The sequence below is a fragment of the Chiloscyllium plagiosum genome, unplaced genomic scaffold, assembly GCF_037043375.1.
Source record: "Chiloscyllium plagiosum isolate Xiang-an unplaced genomic scaffold, Cpla_swu_hap1 HiC_scaffold_25, whole genome shotgun sequence".
NCBI classification, from domain to species: Eukaryota; Metazoa; Chordata; class Chondrichthyes; order Orectolobiformes; family Hemiscylliidae; genus Chiloscyllium; species Chiloscyllium plagiosum.
In genome coordinates this window covers 14924041-14951354 of record NW_028270163.1, presented here as the reverse complement: position 1 = coordinate 14951354, position 27314 = coordinate 14924041, and the positions used below count along the sequence as shown (strand labels likewise).

Sequence of the window (27314 nt, the reverse complement as noted above, 5' to 3'; positions counted from 1 at the left end):
GTCTTTGGTCAGTTTGCCAATAACCTTAAACTGGTGATCTCTGGGCACTTGATTCATTTGCCAGTGACAACGGTCTTTCCCTCCGTACTCTTTGGACCGTCTCATCATTTTGAAGACTCAATGCAACTTAAATTTGGAGTGTTAAATGTTTACTGAACGGTCTGTTTCCGTGCTGCACATCTCGCTGATTCTATGACTCTTAGTTTCACCCTTCTGTGTGGGTTAACTAGGAACTATAAGGTGAACAGTAAAATGAAGTGATCCGGAAAGTGATTATTACATTTCAATACTTCTCTTCTAACAATGTACTTGACTGGCCTGATAAGACTTTTTCCCTCCCCAAAATATTCCCTTTTTATCAAATTTGTACAGGCACATCCAACAGAATCACAGAAATGGAGGGGGCCAATCAGCCCATCGTCTGGCCCCAACTCTCTGAGGAGCATCTTTTCTCCTGACTTTCTAACACCAAACGCTGTTTCCATTCAGATGTTTACTGTGTCAAATGCTCTGTGATGCTGCAGGAAGTGCAACCTTTCTGCACAGAGGATGTTGTTCCAGTGTTGTTGGTGGGAGGAGGCTCTCACTCTCTTTCCGGGTGTGTGTGTGTGTGTATGGCGCTGATGGTGCAGCTCTGGAGCCGGGGCAGGGCTCTCTCCAGGGTGTGGGGCCGCCAGGCTTTCCCCGATACCCCGTTCCACTTCGGCTCCAGGCAGCAGCTCACACCCCGGAACTTGGCGGCAGCAACCCCGGCGGTGAGTTAGAGACCAGCGGATATTCAACCCTGAACAGAGTGCACTCAGGGTCGATGAGCAGGGGCAGGAGGGAAACTCGTGTCAATGAATGATAGATGGAAGGGGGGGGGGAGGAACCCTGTGTCAGTGAATGGGGGGGAACCCTGTGTCAGTGAATGGGGGGGGGAAGGAACCCTGTGTCAGTGAATGGGGGGGAACCCTGTGTCAGTGAATGGGGGGGGGAGGAACCCTGTGTCAGTGAATGGGGGGGGGGAGGAACCCTGTGTCAGTGAATGGGGGGGGGGAGGAACCCTGTGTCAGTGAATGGGGGGGGGAGGAACCCTGTGTCAGTGAATGGGGGGGGGGAGGAACCCTGTGTCAGTGAATGGGGGGGGAACCCTGTGTCAGTGAATGGGGGGGGGGAACCCTGTGTCAGTGAATGGGGGGGGGGGAACCCTGTGTCAGTGAATGGGGCGGGGGGGGAACCCTGTGTCAGTGAATGGGGCGGGGGGGGAACCCTGTGTCAGTGAATGGGGCGGGGGGACCCTGTGTCAGTGAATGGGGGGGAAGGGGAACCCTGTGTCAGTGAATGGGGGGGAACCCTGTGTCAGTGAATGGGGGGGAACCCTGTGTCAGTGAATGGGGGGGGGGAGGAACCCTGTGTCAGTGAATGGGGGGGGGGGGGAGGAACCCTGTGTCAGTGAATGGGGGGGGAGGAGGAACCCTGTGTCAGTGAATGGGGGGGGAGGAACCCTGTGTCAGTGAATGGGGGGGGAACCCTGTGTCAGTGAATGGGGGGGGGGGGGAGAACCCTGTGTCAGTGAATGGGGGGGGGGAACCCTGTGTCAGTGAATGGGGGGGGGGAAACCCTGTGTCAGTGAATGGGGCGGGGGGGGAACCCTGTGTCAGTGAATGGGGCGGGGGGGGAACCCTGTGTCAGTGAATGGGGCGGGGGGACCCTGTGTCAGTGAATGGGGGGGCGGGGGGACCCTGTGTCAGTGAATGGGGGGGAACCCTGTGTCAGTGAATGGGGGGGGGGGAGGAACCCTGTGTCAGTGAATGGGGGGGGGGGAGGAACCCTGTGTCAGTGAATGGGGGGGGGGGGGAGGAACCCTGTGTCAGTGAATGGGGGGGGAGGGGAGGAACCCTGTGTCAGTGAATGGGGGGGGAGGAGAGGAACCCTGTGTCAGTGAATGGGGGGGGAGGAACCCTGTGTCAGTGAATGGGGGGGGAACCCTGTGTCAGTGAATGGGGGGGGGGGGGAGAACCCTGTGTCAGTGAATGGGGGGGGGGGGGAGAACCCTGTGTCAGTGAATGGGGGGGGGGGGGGGGAGAACCCTGTGTCAGTGAATGGGGGGGGGGGGGGGAGAACCCTGTGTCAGTGAATGGGGGGGGGGGGGGGGAGAACCCTGTGTCAGTGAATGGGGGGGGGGGGGGGAGAACCCTGTGTCAGTGAATGGGGGGGGGGGGGGGGGAGAACCCTGTGTCAGTGAATGGGGGGGGGGGGGGAGAACCCTGTGTCAGTGAATGGGGGGGGGGGGGGGAGAACCCTGTGTCAGTGAATGGGGGGGGGGGGGAGAACCCTGTGTCAGTGAATGGGGGGGGGGGGGGGAGAACCCTGTGTCAGTGAATGGGGGGGGGGGGGAGAACCCTGTGTCAGTGAATGGGGGGAGAACCCTGTGTCAGTGAATGGGGGGGGGGGGGGGAGAACCCTGTGTCAGTGAATGGGGGGGGGGGGGGAGAACCCTGTGTCAGTGAATGGGGGGGGGGGGGGAGAACCCTGTGTCAGTGAATGGGGGGGGGGGGGGGAGAACCCTGTGTCAGTGAATGGGGGGGGGGGGGAGAACCCTGTGTCAGTGAATGGGGGGGGGGGGGGAGAACCCTGTGTCAGTGAATGGGGGGGGGGGGGGAGAACCCTGTGTCAGTGAATGGGGGGGGGGGGGGGAGAACCCTGTGTCAGTGAATGGGGGGGGGGGGGGGAGAACCCTGTGTCAGTGAATGGGGGGGGGGGGGAGAACCCTGTGTCAGTGAATGGGGGGGGGGGGGGAGAACCCTGTGTCAGTGAATGGGGGGGGGGGGGGAGAACCCTGTGTCAGTGAATGGGGGGGGGGGGGGGAGAACCCTGTGTCAGTGAATGGGGGGGGGGGGGAGAACCCTGTGTCAGTGAATGGGGGGGGGGGGGGGAGAACCCTGTGTCAGTGAATGGGGGGGGGGGGGAGAACCCTGTGTCAGTGAATGGGGGGGGGGGGGGGAGAACCCTGTGTCAGTGAATGGGGGGGGGGGGGGGAGAACCCTGTGTCAGTGAATGGGGGGGGGGGGGGAGAACCCTGTGTCAGTGAATGGGGGGGGGGAGGAACCCTGTGTCAGTGAATGGGGGGGGAACCCTGTGTCAGTGAATGGGGGGGGGGAACCCTGTGTCAGTGAATGGGGGGGGGGAACCCTGTGTCAGTGAATGGGGGAGTGGGGGGAAACCCTGTGTCAGTGAATGGGGGGGGGGGGAACCCTGTGTCAGTGAATGGGGGGGGGGGGAACCCTGTGTCAGTGAATGGGGGGGGGGAGGAACCCTGTGTCAGTGAATGGGGGGGGGGAACCCTGTGTCAGTGAATGGGGGGGGGGGAACCCTGTGTCAGTGAATGGGGGAGTGGGGGGAAACCCTGTGTCAGTGAATGGGGGGGGGGGAACCCTGTGTCAGTGAATGGGGGAGTGGGGGGAAACCCTGTGTCAGTGAATGGGGGGGGGGGAACCCTGTGTCAGTGAATGGGGGGGGGGGGGCGAGAGAGGAACCCTGTGTCAGTGAATGGGGGGGGTGGGAACCCTGTGTCAGTGAATGGGGGAGTGGGGGGAAACCCTGTGTCAGTGAATGGGGGGGGGGGGAACCCTGTGTCAGTGAATGGGGGGGGGGGCGAGAGAGGAACCCTGTGTCAGTGAATGGGGGGGGGGGGGGCGAGAGAGGAACCCTGTGTCAGTGAATGGGGGGGGGGGGAACCCTGTGTCAGTGAATGGGGGAGTGGGGGGAAACCCTGTGTCAGTGAATGGGGGGGGGGGGAACCCTGTGTCAGTGAATGGGGGGGGGGGGGGGAGAACCCTGTGTCAGTGAATGGGGGGTGGGGGGGAACCCTGTGTCAGTGAATGGGGGGGGGGGAGAACCCTGTGTCAGTGAATGGGGGGGGGGGGCGAGAGAGGAACCCTGTGTCAGTGAATGGGAGGGGGGCGAGAGAGGAACCCTGTGTCAGTGAATGGGGGGGGGGGCGAGAGAGGAACCCTGTGTCAGTGAATGGGGGGGGGGGCGAGAGAGGAACCCTGTGTCAGTGAATGGGGGGGGGGGGGGCGAGAGAGGAACCCTGTGTCAGTGAATGGGGGGGGGGAACCCTGTGTCAGTGAATGGGGGGGGGGGAAACCCTGTGTCAGTGAATGGGGGGGGGCGAGAGAGGAACCCTGTGTCAGTGAATGGGGGGGGGGGAACCCTGTGTCAGTGAATGGGGGGGGGGAACGCTGTGTCAGTGAATGGGGGGGGGACCCTGTGTCAGTGAATGGGGGGGGGGAACCCTGTGTCAGTGAATGGGGGGGTGGGGGGAAACCCTGTGTCAGTGAATGGGGGGGGGGGGGAAGCCCTGTGTCAGTGAATGGGGGGGAACCCTGTGTCAGTGAATGGGGGGGGGAGGAACCCTGTGTCAGTGAATGGGGGGGGGGGAGGAACCCTGTGTCAGTGAATGGGGGGGGGGGAACCCTGTGTCAGTGAATGGGGGGGAACCCTGTGTCAGTGAATGGGGGGGGGGAACCCTGTGTCAGTGAATGGGGGGGGGGGCGAACCCTGTGTCAGTGAAAGGGGGGCGAACCCTGTGTCAGTGAATGGGGGGGGGGGGGGAACCCTGTGTCAGTGAATGGGGGGGGGGGGGGAACCCTGTGTCAGTGAATGGGGGGGGGGGAACCCTGTGTCAGTGAATGGGGGGGGTGGGAGCCCTGTGTCAGTGAATGGGGGGGGGGGGAGAACCCTGTGTCAGTGAATGGGGGGGGAACCCTGTGTCAGTGAATGGGGGGGGGGGAACCCTGTGTCAGTGAATGGGGGAGTGGGGGGAAACCCTGTGTCAGTGAATGGGGGGGGGGGGAACCCTGTGTCAGTGAATGGGGGGGGGGGGGGAACCCTGTGTCAGTGAATGGGGGGGGGGGGCGAGAGAGGAACCCTGTGTCAGTGAATGGGGGGGGGGGCGAGAGAGGAACCCTGTGTCAGTGAATGGGAGGGGTGGGAACCCTGTGTCAGTGAATGGGGGAGTGGGGGGAAACCCTGTGTCAGTGAATGGGGGGGGGGGAACCCTGTGTCAGTGAATGGGGGGGGGGGCGAGAGAGGAACCCTGTGTCAGTGAATGGGGGGGGGGAACCCTGTGTCAGTGAATGGGGGGGGGGGAAACCCTGTGTCAGTGAATGGGGGGGGGGCGAGAGAGGAACCCTGTGTCAGTGAATGGGGGGGGGGAACCCTGTGTCAGTGAATCGGGGGGGGGAACGCTGTGTCAGTGAATGGGGGGGGGACCCTGTGTCAGTGAATGGGGGGGGGGGGAACCCTGTGTCAGTGAATGGGGGGGTGGGGGGAAACCCTGTGTCAGTGAATGGGGGGGGGGGGGGAGCCCTGTGTCAGTGAATGGGGGGGAACCCTGTGTCAGTGAATGGGGGGGGGAGGAACCCTGTGTCAGTGAATGGGGGGGGGGAACCCTGTGTCAGTGAATGGGGGGGGGGAAACCCTGTGTCAGTGAATGGGGGGGGGGCGAGAGAGGAACCCTGTGTCAGTGAATGGGGGGGGGGAACCCTGTGTCAGTGAATCGGGGGGGGGAACGCTGTGTCAGTGAATGGGGGGGGGACCCTGTGTCAGTGAATGGGGGGGGGGGGAACCCTGTGTCAGTGAATGGGGGGGTGGGGGGAAACCCTGTGTCAGTGAATGGGGGGGGGGGGAGCCCTGTGTCAGTGAATGGGGGGGAACCCTGTGTCAGTGAATGGGGGGGGGAGGAACCCTGTGTCAGTGAATGGGGGGGGGGAGGAACCCTGTGTCAGTGAATGGGGGGGGGGGAACCCTGTGTCAGTGAATGGGGGGGAACCCTGTGTCAGTGAATGGGGGGGGGGGAACCCTGTGTCAGTGAATGGGGGGGGGGGGGTACCCTGTGTCAGTGAAAGGGGGGGGAACCCTGTGTCAGTGAATGGGGGGGGGGAGAACCCTGTGTCAGTGAATGGGGGGGGGGGGAACCCTGTGTCAGTGAATGGGGGGGGGGGGGGGAACCCTGTGTCAGTGAATGGGGGGGGTGGGAGCCCTGTGTCAGTGAATGGGGGGGGGGGGAACCCTGTGTCAGTGAATGGGGGGGGGGAACCCTGTGTCAGTGAATGGGGGGGGGGGAACCCTGTGTCAGTGAATGGGGGAGTGGGGGGAAACCCTGTGTCAGTGAATGGGGGGGGGGGAACCCTGTGTCAGTGAATGGGGGGGGGGGCGAGAGAGGAACCCTGTGTCAGTGAATGGGGGGGGGGGGCGAGAGAGGAACCCTGTGTCAGTGAATGGGGGGGGTGGGAACCCTGTGTCAGTGAATGGGGGAGTGGGGGGAAACCCTGTGTCAGTGAATGGGGGGGGATGGGAACCCTGTGTCAGTGAATGGGGGGGGGGGCGAGAGAGGAACCCTGTGTCAGTGAATGGGGGGGGGGGGGCGAGAGAGGAACCCTGTGTCAGTGAATGGGGGGGGGGGGGGGGAACCCTGTGTCAGTGAATGGGGGAGTGGGGGGAAACCCTGTGTCAGTGAATGGGGGGGGGGAACCCTGTGTCAGTGAATGGGGGGGGGGGGGGGGAGAACCCTGTGTCAGTGAATGGGGGGTGGGGGGGAACCCTGTGTCAGTGAATGGGGGGGGGAGGAACCCTGTGTCAGTGAATGGGGGGGGGGGGAAAGGAACCCTGTGCCAGTGAATGGGAGGGGGGGAAGGAACCCTGTGTCAGTGAATGGCGGGGGGAGGAACCCTGTGTCAGTGAATGGGGGGGAGAAACCCTGTGTCAGTGAATGGGGGGGGAGGAACCCTGTGTCAGTGAATGGGGGGGGGAAGGAACCCTGTGTCAGTGAATGGGGGGGGGGGAAGGAACCCTGTGTCAGTGAATGGGAGGGGGGGAAGGAACTCTGTGTTAGTGAATGGCGGGGGGAGGAACCCTGTGTCAGTGAATGGGGGGGAGAAACCCTGTGTCAGTGAATGGGGGGGAGAGAAACCCTGTGTCAGTGAATGGGGGGGGGAGAAACCCTGTGTCAGTGAATGGGGGGGGGGGAGAAACCCTGTGTCAGTGAATGGGGGGGGGGGGGAGAAACCCTGTGTCAGTGAATGGGGGGGGGGAGAAACCCTGTGTCAGTGAATGTGGGGGGGGGAGAAACCCTGTGTCAGTGAATGGGGGGGGGGGGAAAACCCTGTGTCAGTGAATGGGGGGGGGGGGAGAAACCCTGTGTCAGTGAATGGGGGGGGGGAGAAACCCTGTGTCAGTGAATGAGGGGGAAAGGAGGGGGAACCTGTGCCAGGGAAGGAGGGGGAACCTGTGTCAGTGAATGGGGGGGAAGGAGGGGGAACCTGTGTCAGTGAATGGGAGGGGGGCGGGACCTGTGTCAGTGAATGAGGGGGGAAGGAGGGGGAACCTGTGTCAGTGAATGAGGGGGGAAGGAGGGGGAACCTGTGTCAGTGAATGAGGGGGGAAGGAGGGGGAACCTGTGTCAGTGAATGAGGGGGGAAGGGGGGGGAATCCTGTGTCAGTGAATGGGGGGGGGAAGGAGGGGGAACCTGTGTCAGTGAATGAGGGGGGAAGGGGGGGGGGAAACCTGTGTCAGTGAATGGGGGGGAAGGGGGGGGGGGAAATTGTGTCAGTGAATGGGGGGGGAGGGGAGGGGGGGGGGAAACCTGTGTCAGTGAATGAGGGGGGAAGGGGGGGGGGAAACCTGTGTCAGTGAATGAGGGGGGAAGGGGGGGGGAAACCTGTGTCAGTGAATGGGGGGGGAAGGAGGGGGAACCTGTGTCAGTGAATGAGGGGGGAAGGGGGGGGAACCTGTGTCAGTGAATGAGGGGGGAAGGGGGGGGAAACCTGTGTCAGTGAATGGGGGGGGGGGGAAGGAGGGGGAACCTGTGTCAGTGAATGAGGGGGGAATGAGGGGGAACCTGTGTCAGTGAATGAGGGGGAACCTGTGTCAGTGAATGAGGGGGGGGAAAACCTCTGTCAGTGTATGGGGGGGGAAACCTCTGTCAGTGTATGGGGGGGGGGAACCTGTGTCAGTGAATGGGGGGGGGGGGGACCTGTGTCAGTGAATGGGGGGGGAAGGAGGGGGAACCTGTGTCAGTGAATGGAGGGGGGGGAAGGAGGGGGAACCTGTGTCAGTGAATGAGGCGGGGGAAGGAGGGGGAACCTGTGTCAGTGAATGAGGGGGGGGAAGGAGGGGGAACCTGCGTCAGTGAATGGGGGGAGGGGGGGAAAGACGGGAGTCTTCTGCCTCAGTGAGTGAGGGAGGAGGGGAGTCTTCTGTGTCAGAGAGAGGAAGTAGGAAACGCTTGTTCGTTGCAGATGGAGCATTGGTCGACTCCATAGTGAAACTAACAAATACCAGGCACAAGAATGGGGACAGCACTGTTATCTGGGGAAAATGATCCGTTAATGTCTGTGCGTGTGTTTCTCTCCAGGAAGTCCCAGAAAGGTCACTCAAATACTGAAGCATTAACCAATCATCAGTCCAACAGTTTTGTTTTGCTATTTCAAGCCGGTCAGGAATCTGCTGCTCCACCATTTCAAAATTTGTTATGACTTCCTTGAGAATTAGGCGTTGTGGCAATTGGCTTTAATTGTCAAAGTGTTGAATATTGCACCATTGTGATGTGAAATTATGGTGTTTCATGGTTTCTGAGCAACTCAAGCACTTACCAGGATTTTTTTAAAGAAAATTCTTGACTATTGATCGAAATATTTAGGAATATTTGTGTGGATTTGCTCCTTACCTGACTATCACCCACAGTACAACAAGGGTCATGTCATTGAGTCATAGACATGTATAGCATGGAAACAGACCCTTCATCCAACTCGTCCATGCCGACCAGATATCCCAAACCAGTCTAGTCCCACCTGCCTGCACCCAGCCCATATCCCTCCAAACCCTTCCTATTCGTATTCCCATTCTGATGTCTTTTAAATGTTGCAATTGTACTAGCCTCTACCAGTTCCGCTGGCAGCCCATTCTGCATGTGCACCACCCTCTGCTTGAAAATGTTGCTTCTTCGGTCTTTTTCATATTTTGCCCCTCTCACCCTATACCTATGCCCTCTAGTTCTGGACTCCCCCACCTCAGAGAAAAGACCTTGTCTATTTACCCTATCCATGTCCCTCATTTTATAAACCTCTATAAGGCCACCCCTTAGCCTCCAACGCTCCAAAGAAAACAGCCCCAGCCTATTCAACCTCTTCCTATAGCTCAAATCCTCCAACCCTGACAATATCCTTTTCAAATTTCACAACATCCTTTCGATAGGAAGGAGACCAGAATTGCACACAGTATTCCAAAAGTGGCCTAACCAATGTCCTGTACAGCCACAACAAGACCTCCCAACTCCTGTACTCTGACAAATAAAAGAAAGCATACCAAAGCCGCCTTCACTATCCTTTCAAGGAGCTGTGAACCTGCACTCAAAGGTCTTTTTGTTCAGCAACACTCCCTAGGACCTTACCATTAAGAGTATAAATCCTGCTAAAATTTGCTTTCCCAAAATGCAGCACCTCACATTTATCTAAATTAAACTCTGTCACTTCTCAGCCCATTGGCTCATCTGATCAAGATCACGTTGTAATCTGAGGTAACCTTCTTCGCTGTCCGCTACATGTTTTTTGGTGTCATCTGCAAACTTAATAACTATACCTCATAAGCTCATATCCAAATCATTTATACAAATGACGAAAAGTAGTGGACCCAGCACCAATCCTTTTGGCACTCAACTGGTTACAGGCCTCCAATCCTTGTGGCCTCCACCACCACCCTCTGTCTTCTACCTTTGAGCCAGTTCTGTATCCAAATGGCTAGTTCTCCCTGTATTCCATGAAATCTAACCTTGCTAACCAGTCTCCCATGGGGAACTTTGTTGAATGCCTTACTGAAGTCCGTATAGATCATGTCTACCGCTCTGCGGAAATCTCAATCCTTTTTGTTACATCTTCAAAAAATTCAATCAAGTTTGTGAGACATGATTTCCCACGGACAAAGCTATGTTGACTATCACTAAACAGTCCTTGTCTTTCCAAATACACGTACATCCTGTCCTTCAGGATTCCCTCCAACAACTTGCCCACCACTGATGTCAGGCTCCCTGGTTTATAGTTCCCTGTCCTTATCACCTTTCTTAAATACTGGCACCACGTTAGCCAACCTCCAGTCTTCTGGCACCTCACCTGTGACTATCAATGATCCAAATCATCAACTGATCTCTGTGGGCAGCAGTCTTAGAGAAGTAATGTAATTACAAAATGATGCAAAGGTGTTACTGAGTAGAGAGTGAAGCAGAAATAATCCAGTCCGTAATCAAAACCATTCCAGGTTTTGTGCATTTATCTGAAGTTGGCGCACTGGTAGTGTACGAACCCCTGGGCCAGAAGGCACGGGTTCAAGACCCATCTGCTCCAGAGGTGTGTAATAACATCTCTGAACAGGCTGATGAGGAAAAAAAAATTCAGAATCTTCACTGGTTCAAACTTTCCATCCAGCAGCAATGAGAGTCACTAATGACTGATCTGAACAATAAATCCAGCTCCAGCATTTCACAGTTAGAGTTTGAGGCAAAGATAGAAATAGGACATAGAAATCTGCCTTTTGTGATATTGTTACATATACTCAAAAATTTGCATATTGAAATAAATGCAGTAGTTTATATTTAATCTTTAATACTAAAGTTTTAAATGATTTTTCTCACTGCTGGATGAAGATGGTTTACATTAATTATTAATTACATCATTCTGAAGATATCTTGAATAAATATTGCATTGGGTGGGATATTGGCACAGTGATTAGCACTGCTACCTCAGAATGACATGAGACCTGGGTTCAGTTCCATCCTTGGACAAATATCTGCACATTCTCTGTGTCTGCATGGGTTTCCTTCGGGTGCTTTGGTTTCCTCCTACAGTCCAGTGATGTGACGGTTAGGTGGATTGGCCATGCTAAATTGCCCATAATGTCCAGGGATATCCTGGCTGGGTGAATTAGCCATGGGCAACGCCGGATGATGGGGTAGGTCTGGGGGGGATGATCTTCGGAGGTTCGGTGTAGACTCAGAGGGCTAAATGGACTGCTTCTGCACAATAGGGATTCAATATTTTAGTGGTACAGATAGTGGTGTACTGGCTATGCCAGTGGACCAGTAATCTGGAGGCCCAGACTAATCATCCCACCATGGCAGATGGTGGAGTTTGAATTCAGATAACAAACCTGGCTTTTCTGGAGTCAAGACAGCACAGTTTCAGGAAAAGGGAACGATCATTTGGACAGAGATGTGGAGAAATTTCTTCACTTGAAGGGCTGTGCATCTTTGGAATTATCCAGCCCAGAAAGTTGTGGATGCTCCACCACTGAATATATTTAAGACTGGGATAGAACGATTTTTGGTCTTTCTGGAAATGGAGGAAAATCAGGATAGGACGGGAAAGTGGAGAAAGCGAAGCTGAAGAACAGCCATGATCATGTTGAATGGTGGAGCAGCTTTGAAGCAGCATTTCAAGTATTTACGTTAAATAATTCATCCGTAATCCCGAGACTGTGATCCAGCATTTTAGATTCCACTTCCAGGGGAACCATCCTTCTCGGTCCACCTCCTTCAGAATTTAGTGTCTTTCAATGAGGGTTCGCCTCTTGTTCCCTGGAGAATTCAGGTCCAATTTACTCAACCACTCATCATTGAGCAATACTATAGTCTAAGGAACTAATCGAGTGAACCTTTTGCGTCATTGTCTCCACTGCCTCTCTGAAATGTGGAGTCCAAAACTTCCACAATAGTTCAGCAGTGCTATCACCAAAATCCTTTCAATGGCAGCAAGACTCCCTTATATGTGTACAGATACTGGCGTTGTCTGATTAATGGACATTTTTGAAATGGCTCACATGTCTAGTGTCAGGGTCGTTCCAACTGTGTCTTATTGATTATCCCTCTACTTGTCTTATTCCTTCACCCTTTACTCACGCAGATTGTCTGTCACCCACAGAAAGATGATCTTCCACATTTTGTTCCTGTTGTGGAGCAGAGTCTTTTCTTCCTTTTTTTTTTCAGGGAAATCTTTCCCTCAGGTTTCCCTTGGTTTTTCTCCATCACGGACATGCAATTGAGTAGATGCCAAGAGAAACATGCGACCGCTGGAGAACCTAATGTGGTTCACCAGCCTTAGGGTCACTATCAGGCACCTGCAGCCCTACCTGAGCTGTTAATCAAATACGAGGGACAGCTCCTTCATTTGCAGCTCGACACTTTTGAGTGAGGTAGGGTCCTGGGTCCTCAAGTGTCTATTGATGGAAAGGTTTACTCTCTAGTTAACCTGGATGCCAATATCTGTTAGTATTTGCTTCAGGGTCTTTATTATGTTCATGGTTCCCAGATATATATAGGTTATTATATATAGGTTCCTTATTAGTTTCAGGGTCTTTATTATGCTTTATTACTTTTAGGCCAAATAGAGATTCAATGTCCAAGACTCAGGAAAGCATAAAATCCAGCTGGATTTGAGGTACTGTATGTTGGTATAACGACCAATGTGCTGTTTACTTTCCTGGTTGCTTTGCTGTACCTGCAAGCTTTCTTTGAGTGTTTGGATACAAAGCATCAATTGTTCAACAATAAACGTAATTCGCGGACTGTAATGTGTTTCAGAATGTGTTGCATGTGTGAAAGCTGCTTGTTAATTGCAAGTATTTTTTTCATGTTTGTAAAGTTCAGTAAAGATCTTTGTCCGATATGGAAGTCTACACAATTCTCCATGCACAATCTGTGCTGCTTCAGTACAATGCCTCCATCTCAGTCCAAAAAGAAATCAAGTAGTGGAACGAGAAAGAGTGGGGTAAGTGAGGCTGTGCATGATTTTAATGAATAGAAGAGGCATGATGCTTTAACACTCACCTTCAAAGAGATGGGGTGGAATTTCGTGATTCTTCATCTGTAGAGACAGAATCCTTTACAATCATGTAATTCTCCATGCACATCTTTTCACGATATTCCACTCAGCTGCCTAAATTGTTTTGTTTTGTAAGGGTTGGGCATTCTTTTGTATAAATATATAACTATATCAAGTCTTACTCTGTAATCTTGAGTATTACACTGTCCATTGCATCACAGTGGGAGTGCTGCATTGTTGGAGGTGCTCCCATTGGATAAGATATGAAACTGAGGTCCAAAACACTCAGTAGGATGGATTTAAGATCCCATGACACTATTATGAAGAAGAACCAGGGAAGTTATCATTGCATCCTGGCCAATATATATTGGTCAATAAACACCATTAAATGCAATTAACTGGCCACTATGACCTTACTGTTTGTGGAGCTTACTTTGTGCAAATTGGTTGCTGCTTTGGGGTGAGAGGGTGGCTGTCGTTAGCACAGCTGCCTCACAGTGCCGGGACTCGGGTTTGATTTCACCCTCTGGTGACGGTCTGTGTGGAGTTTGCACATTGACCCCATGACTGTGTTGCTTTCCTCCAGGTGTTCTGGTTTCCTCACAAAGTCCAGAGATGTGCAGGTTAGGTGAATTAGCCATGCTAAATTGTCCATAGCGTCCAGCGATATGCAGACCAGTTGGATTAGTCATGGGAAGTGCAGGTTTACAGGGATAGGAGTGGTCTGGGTGGGATGCTGTTCGGAGGATCGATGTGGGCTGAATGGCCACTGTAGGGAATTCTGTGATTTCCTATGTTACAATGTTGACCATATTTTAAAAGAATCCACCTCATTGGCTGTAAAGTGCTTTGGGAAAATTTTGAGATGGCAAAAGGTACAACATAAATGGGAATCTTTGAAAATTCCTTTCTAATCAAGTAATGTTGGTGAATTGAAAGGACTGTCCTTTTCATGGAATTTATTGGATGTTGGCAGTGGAGGCTGTGAAGATGCAGGGCAGGTCATTAACAACTTTCTGGATTAGAGTGGTGCTGGAAAAGTACAGCAGGTCAGGTAGCATCCGAGGAGCAGGAAAATCGATGTTTTGGGCAAAAGCCCTTCATCAGGAAAGGGCCCGCATTAACAACTTTCTGCCTCATAATATTACACACTGTAGTTGGACAGGGATAGATCAGAACATCCTACATGCAGATGGCTGAGGAAAGCATCCGTAAATATCTTTTATTTCCTAATCTCTGATAAAGTCTCTGGTATGCAAAGCTAACACAATGTTGGCCGTCATTTTGTTTAATGTTCTGTTTTATCTGAGACACATTTTCTCGTTCTTAGTAGCCTGTAACATGGAAGTCGCTAACAATCACTTTTGCTGTTGGAGGAGTACTGTTGGCTGTCATGAAGTACTTTAAAAAAGAAAAAGAAGAAAGTAAGTTTGATTTATGACCTCCTTTTATCACTTTAGACCTGCAAATGATTGAACAGAGCACTGTCAAAACAGTGAAAAACTAGGAACAGTGGAGGTGAGGACTGACTTTCATATCATTAAATAAAATGAATAATTGAATAAATATTATTACATTATGAGCTTGTACAGAAATTAGCAAAGTTGGGAATTTGAATTCTAAACGTTATACCAGATATATTAGAAAACAATGGGCTGGGAGACTATAGGAGTACAATTTATTGTCTGCTAAGTGTTGTGTGATGTCTTGTGACTGTGAAAGGCATCACATCAATGGTCTTTCACTGTAGAGAAGCAGTCTCTTTCACAAAAGAATGGAAGGTTCAAAATATTCAGTAGGTCTGGCTACAGCATGGAAGAGAGAAATTGAACTAACAATTCATATTATTGGGCTTTCGTCTGTTCTAATGATAAGTCATTAACTAACTCAGTTTTCCATGACACTGACATTTCCAAATGCATTGAGCATATGCACCCCATGTCCTGTTTTTATTTTATTTAATTTCTACACGTTTTTTTCCTTTTGTACTATTCTTCAGTTTGGCAAAAAAAAAGATTTATTGTTGTTTGTTCCAGAGAGCTAATGGAATCCTATCTGCTTGGAAGTTGTTAATTCTGACTGAGTTAGGATATTCCAGTGAGATATGAGAATTGAAGTTATATTTACATGTTAAGCCGCTGTTTTAAATGTCCCCTGATTAGTTTAATTAATAACAACATGCATTTATACAGTCCCTTCAGCAAATTAGTTCCTAGCAATATTCCAGTTGACGTTGAATTGTTACATCCTGTCCATTTTCTTTTCAGTGTGTGGTCCCTTTAAATTTAGTTGCACTGCTGTGAAGGCATGGTGGGCTAGTTTATCATTCCCCTTCTGGTGGGTTTGCAGGTGGGGTGGGGCGTGTCGGATCCAATGGGTGCCCTGCTTGCTGCCCACTCATCAACTGGGTTACTTTAGTGTAACATTAACACTTAAGTTCAGGGTCATAACTGGTGGAGAAGGCAGCCAATGCCATTCCCTAAGCTCAATGCGATCCTTTGCATGGGCTGATGGCAGGCAGGGGTAGGGGTTAACGGGCACAAAGATGCTAATGCCTCGACCCCCACTTCCCCCAATCTCTCAAACCCCAGCTGCCTCCCCTGCCTCACCATGACCCCCAAACTGCCTACTGTCCCCTCCTATGCTGAATGCTCCACTATACCCAAGTGCATCACCAACGTAGAGCTGTAGGTTTCCGACTGACCAGTAGCTCTATGAGGGTGGGACTCCCTATTCCTGACAGGTGGTGTTCCCACCTCAACTCACTTAATGGCCGGTCAGACATTTAATTGATGGAGACTGTTTTGTGGATTTCCCCTGCTTTGTAAAGTCAGGTGGATGGTGGAGGAGGGTCAGATTTGACTACAGCGCCTTGGAAAATCCAGCCCTTTATTTCTCCCAGAGCATGGTACTTTTGGGGCTACAGGAGGAACGTTGGTTGTGAGAAATATAATCAAACAATATATGATTCCAAATCGAAAGAGCTGTTTTGGCAGATGGCCAAAAGGTGGCTCGAAGAGAGAGGTCCTGATGAGTTTTTCCACTGTGGGGGAAAAGAGGTAAAGAAGCAGCAGGCTTGGGTCCAGAACTTCGATTCTCAACAACTAAAGGCATCAGTGATGGAGCACTTAAAATTTGAAGGGTCCAAGCAACCAGAACAATAGGCATTTGGGTGTCTCAGTGTGGTAGTACTGGATATGGTTACCCAGATAAGAAGGGTATGAAGTGGTTTGAAAAAGGTGAAAATTTTAAAATCAAGGCATTGCTTAAGCACAAGCCACTAGAGGTCAGTGAGCACAGGGTTATTGGTGAATGACGTCTGGTGTGTGCATAGGATGTGACCAGCAGAGTTTGGATATGATAAAAGCACAACATGCTGGAGAAGTTGAGCAGGTCTGATAATATCTGTAGTGATGGTGGATTAATGCTCATCCCACTGGACCAATCATCCAGAATTCCATGTTAATGTTCTGAGGATATCGGTTCACATCCCACAATCGCTGATGGTGACATCCGAATTCAATTTTTTAAAAAAAGTTATTGATTGTCATAAAGGCCTATCTAGTTCACTAGTGCCTTTTAGGGGAAGAAATCTACCATCCTTACCTGGTCTGGTCTACATATGATTCCAGACCCAGACTGTTAACTGTTGTCTGAAATTGTATCTGCTACTAGAAGGGTTTATGCCCGAAACGTCAATTCTCCTGCTCCTTGGATGCTGCCTGACCTGCTGCACTTTTCCAGCAACACATTTTTTGGCTCTGCTACTAGAAAGTCTAATCAAAGAACTGAAACTGAATGGCTCACCCATCACCAACCCAGGCACCAGTCACAACAATGACAATCTGTCAAATCTGAAAGGTCCTCCTTACGAACATCTGAGGGCTTGTTCTTGAATGGGGAGAGTTGGCTCAGACTAGTCAAGTCCAGAATCACTCCTTACACACACTAAAAATGGAATAGTGTAGGATAGATTGGCTTCAGATTGGTTCCACAGATCGGCGCAACATCGAGGGGTTGGAGGACCTGTACTGCGCTGTTATGTTCTATGTTCTACACACTGTTCCAAGATATCACCATTTCTGTGTATGTCCTGTCTCCCTGATATGCCGTGGGAGTTCTCAACATTGACGGTGGACTCGATGAAGACTTGTGGCATCAGGTCTCATGGGGAAGGAGTTGAGGGTGCATCTTTAGTACCTGTCATAAAGAGTGGTATGACAACACTGCTACTGATCGAGATTGCCGAGACCTAAAGGACATTGTTACTAATCTGTGTCTGTAGTAGGTGATGAGGGAACCAACAAAAAGGACAAACATATTTACCCTTGTCCTCACCAATACACCAGTCATGGACGCATCTGTCTATGACACTAACAGTAAGAGTGACTACTGCACAGTGCTTAATGAGACAAAAGTCCAATTTTCTCAATGAGGCTACATTCCCTCATGGTGTTACCACTGGCTAAATGGGACAGACTTTGAATAACCCAGAAATTCAAAATTGGGCATCCACAAAATGCTGTGGACCATTAGGAGCAGCACCACACCTCCTGTAACCTCATGGCCTGGCATATCCCCTCCTCTACCATTACAACCAAGTCAGGGGATCAACCCTGGTTCGCTGAAGGGTGTGGAGGGTATACCAGCAGCAGCAGCACCAGGCGTATGTAAAAACAAGCTTTCACCCTGGTGAAGTTACAATGCATGATATTTTGCATGCCAGACAGCAGAGGCTGCATGCAATAGACAGAATTTAATAATCTCACAACCAGTGGATCAGATCTAACTCTTTATTACGACCACATCCAACCATGAATGGTAATAGATACTTAAGCAACATGCTGGAGGTGGAGGCTTTACAAATATCCCCATCCTTGTTGATGGAACAGCCCAGCACATCAGAACTTAGAATCCTTACAATGTGGAAACAGGCCCTTCAGCAGAGATTGCTTTCTGAAAATGCATTTAAAGCTGTGGGATATGCAAATTGTGCATTTGACTGAAATGGTGTAATTTCTTGTTAAAATTGGCTTTTGTTTAGAGCTTGAAAAGGAGCGAACGCGCAGTATTGGGAAGGCTGCACTTGGAGGACCCTTTACACTCATCGATCATACAGGACAGCTGAAGACAGACAAAGACTACCTTGGACAGTGGGTTTTAATTTATTTTGGGTTCACACACTGTCCAGACATCTGTCCTGAAGAACTGGAGAAAATGGTCACTGTTGTGGATGAAATAGGTAAATGTTTCAGCAGCACACATTGATCGAAAATGTAGAATAGAGAGCAAGTGTATCAGTGGTGTGCAGAATATATTTAAAACACCTTTTATCTGTGAACTAACATTAATATGCCATATTTCCCCAGTTTACATTCATAGTTCATGGTGTAGTTTCCAGAAATTCATACAGAGTAATGACCCAAATGTTTGCAGTGCAGGGATCCTCATTATGATTTTTGTTTTGAAGGCCATGCTTTGCATGTGAAACATTAAAACATTAAAAAAAAACATTATAAAGCTGTTCTCCTGCCAGTGACAAAGAAGGGAGATTCAAGCGTCAAGTTACAGCCAAATACTGAGTACTTCCTGAGGAAAGGCACATTTTTTTTGTGTCCTTGTTCTATTTTGGATCTCCATCTGTAATATTGAATACTACACCCCAAATAGCTGGTATTTACTTTTGATTTATATCATGTTGTGGAGATTAATATCATTCAACTCAAAGACATACCAGTTTTCAGGGGAAGGTATTCTCATAATGGTAGTGTTACTGGACTAGCTATCTAGAACCCCAGACTAATAATGTTTTAAGGACATGGATCTGAATCAAACCTTTGGCAGATGATGAAATTTAAATTCAATAAATAATCTGGAATAAAAATCCATCTGGTTCACTGATGTCCTTTAGTGTGCTATCCATACCTAGTATGGACTATTGTAATTTTTAATCTGAAGTTCATGACTATCCTGATTAGATGATATTATCTTTATCCTGATTGATGTGATGACTTGCATTTTGTTATAACATTATGTTACCATATTTATCTTATAGTGGCTCTACTGCTCAGCATCAGGTGACAAATAGCAATGTTGATAGTTGTATATGTACACAACACGTGAAAGGGAATCTGGGTTCCTGTGGCAGGATGCATTTTACATACATGTAATCTGGAGCTATGGATACTACTGATAGTAGAGACTTGCGTTGCTTTTCTTTATATGACTGACCAGTAATATCACCTCTTACTGCCTCCGTTGCTGTACATTGGAGTGATTTATGCATCTTCCTTGACCATCAAGTCCTGAGTTGGGACTTGAACTAGGTTCTTCTGGCCAGAAATAGGGATACTATCCACAGTGGCCAAGAGCTTCAGGGTATTACAATGTTTGATTGGGAAATCTATTTCAGTGCCACTTACTTTGTCTTTTGTGACTAGTGGGCACCAAAGTATTAGATTAATGTGGAGGATGTCCAGAAATATGCTTTGTATGTTTTCTTTCACTTGTAATTTTTTTTAGTAATGAGTTGTGTACCTATTTAGTTGGCTTTTAATTGAGAAAGCCTAGTGTTTTCTTATTGGGTACTTTAGTAAAGGCATATTTTATGTAGCTATATCACTAACTTCTGTTGTCACTAGCTAGTTTCAGGATAGTTTTTGACAGAAGCCCATCTTAGTAAGCCATGTGAGAACCTAAACTATGTGTCATCAAAAGCGACCTTTCTATCCAGTCTGAATAAACTTAAGTCAGAGAGAACACTTTACTTTATAATAAGCAATGAGTTGTTTGGGTTTCCTTGTGTTGTGTGTAAAATATGACAAACTGCCTTTAATTTAGCTATTATTGAGAATCTCCCAGACAATCAAATACTGAAATGACTATTTAAACTTTATTGTAAGTAGCAATTAAACTAAGTAAGGAATTTAAACCTCAAAACCCTATTATCCGTTTAACGGTGCAATTTAGCTGCAAATCCAACCAACAGTGTCTGTCCCTGGATATGTCCAGGATTCAATTCTTGTGCAGGGTCATTCTGTGGAGTGCTGCTGCTGAAGAATTCCAAAATTGAATTCTTACAGGATCTTCTTTCTTGTTAAGCTCATGGTGGGTCATTATTTATGACACTTGTGAAGTCAGCAAGTCTGCAGCTTGCTTTCTTATCGAGGGTGAAAGCCAGCTGCTCTCAATCTTGCTTCTCTGTTCCTTATTACATTTGGTGTGAATTGTCTGTTTGAAACAAAGCCTGTCCTGCCATTAACTCCTTAAATTCTTCTGGGCAATCATTTGTTCTTGTTGCATAAGGCAGCCAATTATCAAACAGTTGTTAAAGCAGTTTGTTTATGTAGATTCAACATCTTCATTTCCCAGGTTAATTTACATATTGCTTTTAATTCTTTCTCTCTTCATGTCCGGACACAGTTCATTCCAAAAAGAGTAATTGCTGATTCTTTCAATTCTTAAAGTTCTGAAGTTTACAGTGTCACACTTGCCTGTAAGTTAAGAAACAGTTGTTGACTCGCTATAATAAAACAGCTTTCAGATTTCCAGAATCCAAAGCATTCTGCTTTTCAAGTTATGGATTGGCTGTAGTGCTTTAAGGCTGCACAGTATTTGAACCATGTAAAACCACACAGATGATAACCAATCGGAGATAGGTGATTGAGGATTTCTGTGTGCAGCTTGTGAACCTCTCATAAAGTATAAAAATATTGATTTGGCTCTGGAGCGAAGTTTTTTGAGTTCAGAATGAAGCCAGTGAATTTTTAAAAATAATTTACGGACAAATTAATAATAGCCATGGTATCTCATAGATTTAATTATGTATAAAAATAAAGGAGAATAAAACAGGAGAAGATGGAAAACAACTAGAAACAAAGCATCCATTTTATTCAAGTACTGACAAATCTATAAAATAATAAACAATAAAATAATGTTTCAACAATAAAATTAAATGTAGTTATCAACTTCTAGGAAAAAAATATTGATACATTCTAATTTGAGATTATATAGATTTAATTAATGCAGGAGCTGTATTTTTGCGTAAGATATCTTTTCTGTACAGGAGCTGGCCTCGAGACTACTTGGTTACTTAGTTCTGCTTGGATAGAGGAACTATAGGGTTGTTGTAACTTGTCTAAGTGCAGGCACGCATGTGAAATACACAATGTTGTGCAATTGTTAGATGTCTTTATTTAGTTTAGGATGACTTTTACATTTTTCGTATGATTCCTGTTCCAGATAAAATACCCACATTGCCAAATCTGACTCCACTTCTGATCACAATAGATCCTGACCGGGATAATGTTGAGGCGATGGCAAGATATGTCCAAGGTAGCGTATAAATTGATAAGAGGATTCAGGAGCCGGGTTACGAATTGTTGATTTCATGTGTCTTGGGAAAGCCAGTTTTATCTACATGAAGTGTAAAACTAAATCTGGTGGGTTACAAACACCTCCCAACTGTGTACAAAACGTTATATCATTGATATTGCATTATCTGCAGTATCTGCAGGCATTATCTGTGTTTCACCAAAGACTGACTCTGCCTTGCTGATAGTGTAGCCCCTGTGCTCCAGACTTTGTATATCTGTAGTTTCCGTTTGTTTGCACAATAAGACCGAAAACTTAACTGTTAATCAACAGTTAAGAAACTGAAACAGATTCAACTCCTTTAGTAGGTTGACTAATCTTTCAAAGGAAAAGAAAATTCTGGAATTATTCATTAACAGACCTATTAGCATTGACAAAGCGAAAATTCACACTTCTGGATTAATCGTTGTCTTTAAACAGGCAGATTGATCCTTTTACTTATTATATTTTCTATTATTTCTTCAGAATTTCTAGCATTTAAAATTTATTTTCAATTTTCGGATTAGGATTTTTGTGAAAAAAAAACTTTCTTTGAGGCCTTCTGCTACATCCATAAAGAAGGAAAAAAAAAATAGAAAGAAAATAAGTATTTAATCTACTTTGTAGCATTGAAGTCTTCTTCGCCTAAATGGTGCTACTGTATAAGGTTTCAGCGCTGAAAATGTGTTGCTGGAAAAGCGCAGCAGGTCAGGCAGCATCCAGGGAACAGGAGAATCGACGTTTCGGGCATAAGCCCTTCTTCAGGAATCATTCCTGAAGAAGGGCTTATGCCCGAAACGTCGATTCTCCTGTTCCCTGGATGCTGCCTGACCTGCTGCGCTTTTCCAGCAACACATTTTCAGCTCTGATCTCCAGTATCTGCAGACCTCACTTTCTCCTGAATAAGGTTTCAGCCACTCGATCTGTAAATACTGCAAAGTATTTCGGGATATCCTGAGGCTGTGAAAGCTGCTGTATAAATGCAGTTCTTTGTGTTAATATGTAAGGGTTGTTTTAAAGGTGCATACTGAAATATAAATAAATCTTTGATTCTTTCTTTAGAGTTTTCTCCAAAGTTAATTGGCTTAACCGGGTCCCAAGGGCAAATAGACCAGGTATCAAGGGCGTACAGAGTCTATTATAGCCAAGGACCTAAAGATGAGGACAATGATTATATTGTAAGTACAATTATTTCCATTGGCTAACATTTGATTGTTTTAAAATAAAAACGTTATGTGATAGTAACCATTTTCATGCAGGATGGCATTTGCAATCAATTGACCTCAATTATCCACAGTATTCACTTGTTATATTTCTAATTAGTGCTGAACTCTTCCTTTGTCATTTACATACTTTGCTTCTTCTTGAAACTAATTAAGATTTCTCATTTCAGCATTCGAGTCTATAATCGGCTCCACGCATGAACTACCCTTTCTCGTAAATAAAATTTTCTCCTGCATCTCCTCAAATCATAAACAGGATGCCCTGTGCTTAACTGCTGTGCACGCAGGAAGGCTAACTTGGATTCACAAGGTCAAAGCACAAAATGGAATTGAGGTTTATCAGATCAGTCATGATCTCATCGAATTGTGATGGACCGAATGGCCGCCTTCTGCTCCTATTTTTTTTTTCTTATGGTTTCAAATGACCAAAACTGCCAAATTTTTAAATCACGCCCTTTCTTAATGTTCCCTTTTTGAGAAAGCAAAAGCCCAAAGCAACGAATCTTTCCTCACGTACCATTCCTTCACGTTTTGGAATAAACTGCATTGTCCTGCTCTGTAACTTCTCCAATAACTGAATTATTTTTTCAAAACAGGAAGCTAGAAAATTTTGGCCTCACCAAGCCAAATATAGTTTTAAAATAACTTATCTGGACATATATGATGATATGTTGTCTGGCTAACAGGGAGCGGAAAGTGGACATCACTCAGTCACTTTTAGTTTGGTAAGATGTAACAAGCCGTGTGCCACAGGAATCAGTGAGAATTCAACTGTTTAGAATTTGTACAAATTACTTTACGAAGAGGCAGCAGATATGGTTGCCAAATTTACCAACAGCCCTAAGATAGTTGGAAAGGAAGTTGCAAAGCAGACATAAGGAATCTATGAAAAGATATAGTTAGTTTGAGTGAATAGGTAGAGATGTGGCAGATGGAGTAAAATGTGGGAATATGTAAAATCATTGATTGGCAGCAAGAATAAAAAAGTAACATGCTATCTAAATGTTGAGAGGTTGTGAGGTATAAGAGGGTCTGAGTGTCCTCATGCATGAATCACAAAGGGTTAGTATGCTGGCAGCAGCAAGTAATGAGGAAAGCTTCTAGTATGTAAGGGGAGTTGAACACAATTAGAGAAGTTATGATTCAGTTATCCAGGGCACTGGTGAGACTATATCTAGGGTACTGTGCACAGTGTTTTGGTCACCTTATCTAATGAAGGATGAAAACATATTGGATGCAGTTCAGAAAAAAGTTGAACAGGCTAGGCTTGTATCTGTTGGACTTTGGAAGAGGAAGAGTTGACTTGATTAAGACATATAAATAAAATGTATACTGAAACATCTATTAAAAAAGACATATTAAATCATGTATTCCCTGTTACAGGAAAAATATTATTAAGCTGGAGAGAATTCAGAAGAGGTTTAGCAGAATGTTGCCGGGACTGGAGGGTTTTAGTTATAAGCAGAGGCTGGATACGCTGGGAAGTTTGTCACTGGAGTGTAGGAGGTTAAGGGGTGACTTTATAGATGTTTATAAACTTAAGGGGTAGATAAAGTGAATGGCAAGTGCCTTTTCTCTAAGGTGGGGAATTTCAAGACTAGGGGGCATATTTTTAAGGTGAGAGGAGAAAGATTTTAAAAAGACATGAGGGGCAATTTATTATTACATATAGTGTGGTTTGTATGTGGAATGAACTTTTAGAAAAAGCGGTGGATGCAAGTATAGTTACAAGGTTTAAAAGATATTTGGATAAGTATATGAATATGAAATGTTTGGTGGGATATGGGCCAAGCGCAGGCAGGTGGGACTAGTTTATTTTGGGGTTATGGCTGGCATGGACTGGTTGGACTGAAGGGTCTGTTTTTGTACTGTATCACTCCAATTGTTTAATCTAATATGGGATTCTGAGGGATCTTGACGGGCTGGATGTGAAAAAGATGGTTAATTTTCTGGGAGAATCTAGAACTAGGGGTCACTGTTTACTTATCCATTTAAAACAGATGAGGCAATTTTTAAAAAATCTATTCCCAAAAGGATGGTGGAAGCAGCATCCTTGAATACTATTAAAGGAGAAGTAGATGGTTTCATAAACCTGTAAGAACTTGTTGAATAGCAGAGAAGGCTTGAAGGGCTGAATGGCCTGTTGCTGCTTCTATTTCACAGACTCATAGAATCCCTACATTGCGAAGCAGGCATTCGGCCCATCCAGTCCACACCTCCAACGAACATCCTGCCCAGACCTCCTCTCCCCCACCCCCACAGCTCCCACCTTAACCCTGCATTTATCCAAGCTAATCCACTTAGCCTGCACATCCCTGGATGCTATGGGCAATTTACCATGGCCAGTCCACCTAACCTACACATCTTTGAACTGTGGGAGAAAACTGGAGCACCTGGAGGAAACACACCGCCACAGGGAGAACGTGCAAACTCCACGAACTGGGTCCCTGGTGCCGTGAGGCAGCAGTGCTAACCGCTAAGCCACTGTGCCACCCATTTCCTATGTTGCTGAACATCGCAACTTTTTTTTTTAAAGCAGTCTGGAAGCATTGTTGTTGGTTTTAGTGACCTTTCCAATTAAACTCCAAGATTTCTGTCCTGTTACAACATCTCAGATATAGTCCCATTTAGGACATAATCTACATTATTCTTTCTGATAAATCTCATTTGTCTGTGTTTCATTATAATGCATTGTCTCCACCCACTGATTGAGCCTGTCCTGTAGGATCATGTACATTGATATTCTTGATTTGCTACAGCTCCTTATTTAATGTTGGCTGTAAATCTGAACACTGTCAACCAATTGGTTCCTTTAAATTTGTTATAAAAATTTAAACAGTGATCTCATTACTGAGTCTAGTATCCGCTAGTTGCCAATTAGATAGCTGACCATTCACTGTTATTTGTTTTGTGCAAATCAACCATTTATCAATCCATTTTAACCCATTCCCATTTATCTCACGGGTTTCACCTAATTGCATTATCCTATTGCGCGGGACAGTGGTAGGTGTCTTCAAAGAAACTGTAGTAGTCAATATAAGTTCAATAACTGCCCAAACTATTAGGACTGCTCAAAGAAATCCAGTAATTCAGCCAAGCATGACCACCTACTCATGAAAGCCTTCTTTAAGAGTTGGCTCATGCCCTTCAAGGTGCTTCCCTATGCTGTCCCTCATAAAACCTTCAAACACCATCTCTCGAAATTATACGTTCCCAAGTTAGGAAGCAAGTCTACAATTGACTGTTGATCCTTAATTGCATTTTATTTTGAAGATAGGTGTCCCATTATATATTTTCTAATCCTTGGTACTACTATGAATTCTGAAAAATATTTATCAAAAAACCTGTAGTCAATTCCTTCAGAATTCTAGAATGCAAGTTGTCAAAATCATATTCATTTAGTTTCTTCAATTATATCCTCTTTTGAGGTCTAAAGAAGATGTCAATCTGTGTTATCCTTTAAAATGTAATCCATGCTGACAACATTTTCCCCCATTACTTTGATGCACAGAATTGAGAAATAAGCGTTAAACAATTGAATAATTTCTGTGATTGAACATTTGCTCCAGCTATTTTCCAGTGTGCCAACGTCTGTACACCACCTTTGTTATTTCCATGATGCTAAGTTTGATTTTCGCTGTTTTGGATGAATATTGGCGACAAAAATAGCAAACGCGACAACAGGAAAACAAGGCTTCGATGTGCTTCTACTGAAATCCTACAGTACCGCTGTTTCATTCTCTCACATCTTAAAATAGGTGCAATGGAAACTTTTACAATGCTAATTTCAAACAAATAAGCATTATCTGATCCAGAGGCTGTTTGGATCATGAAAATTGTTATTAATTCATTAACTTCTTCCCTATTCGTAAAAGAGCACCAGATCATTCACTCTTTGTTTTCCTTGATTTAGATTATGAATTGTAGGATTTTTTTTGGAGTCAGTCTCCTCAACTGAGGAGACTGTAATCTCCTGGTTTTTTAAAATACTCTTTAATAATAACCCCCTCACACTACTGCCTAACAGTGGTAGTGCTTATTTATTTCCCGGCACCCATGTCGTGTGTGTGCAATGAATTGTAGGTTGCTATGTATTTCTGCATTTCTCTCATTGGAAATTAGTTTATTCTCACTTAAAACATTTATATATAGCAAATAAAGAGAGATGTTCATTCCTTAGTTGAATGCAAATGCTGGATCTCAGAAATTAAGAGTTTGGAACTGATTGGGGCCACTTTCTAACAAAACTTTAGCATCAACTGTTGTTTTAGAGGCTGAGAGACTGTTGAATGTTGTCAGTAGTGGTTTTGTTTTCTGTGTTATTTTTAAATCTGTTTTTGGTTTCCTTCGCTTTTAAATATGTTTTGAACACCCAAACATATAAATTAACAGCATGTGTAGGCCATTCAGCCTCATCAACATGGTATATCTTTCCATAAAATCATGGATGCTCAGTGCTCAATTTCATAAGTCCACGTACCTTTGGCTCCATTGTTAGTCAAGAACCTATCCGTCTTTGTTTTAATAATACTCAGTGTTCTCACTTTAACTACTTTCTGGGACAGGCAGTTACAAAGATCCATGACTGTTTGAAATAAAATTAGGGAGTGGAAAATACTTTCAGTTCTAATATAGACACATAAATGAAAAGACTGTTGTAAAAAGTGTTAACTGCCATTATGCTGTCTATTTGTTTCAGGTTGACCACACAATAATCATGTATCTTGTTGGACCCAGCGGTGAATTTGTGGAGTACTACGGCCAGAACAAGACGAGTTCCGAGATTGCGAGTTCTATAGCGTCACACATGCGAAGCATCAAACACAAGTAATGCTAATATTTCATTTGTAAAGGAAAACAGCTACATCAACCTGACCATTTCTG

General features: G+C 46.8%; 1 protein-coding gene across 1 annotated transcript; it reads left to right on the top strand.

Annotated features, from left to right (window-relative positions):
- The first annotated feature begins 582 nt into the window (after window positions 1-582).
- LOC122562027 (cytochrome c oxidase assembly factor SCO1-like) lies at window positions 583-27314 on the top strand. Its single transcript, XM_043714447.2, has 7 exons — window positions 583-755; window positions 12676-12801; window positions 14189-14279; window positions 17900-18097; window positions 21097-21189; window positions 22270-22385; window positions 27130-27314. Exons 1-7 carry the CDS (start codon window positions 615-617, stop codon window positions 27259-27261), a joined length of 897 nt encoding a protein of 298 aa, XP_043570382.1. The 5' UTR covers window positions 583-614; the 3' UTR covers window positions 27262-27314.

Excerpts from the sequence above, each read along its gene's own strand:
- LOC122562027 (XM_043714447.2), top strand. The coding sequence starts at position 615 with ATGGCGCTGATGGTGCAGCTCTGGAGCCGGGGCAGGGCTCTCTCCAGG. Across the intron at positions 14,280-17,899 it reads TAAAAAAGAAAAAGAAGAAA|AGCTTGAAAAGGAGCGAACG; the intron begins GTAAGTTTGATT and ends GCTTTTGTTTAG. Across the intron at positions 22,386-27,129 it reads ATGAGGACAATGATTATATT|GTTGACCACACAATAATCAT; the intron begins GTAAGTACAATT and ends TATTTGTTTCAG.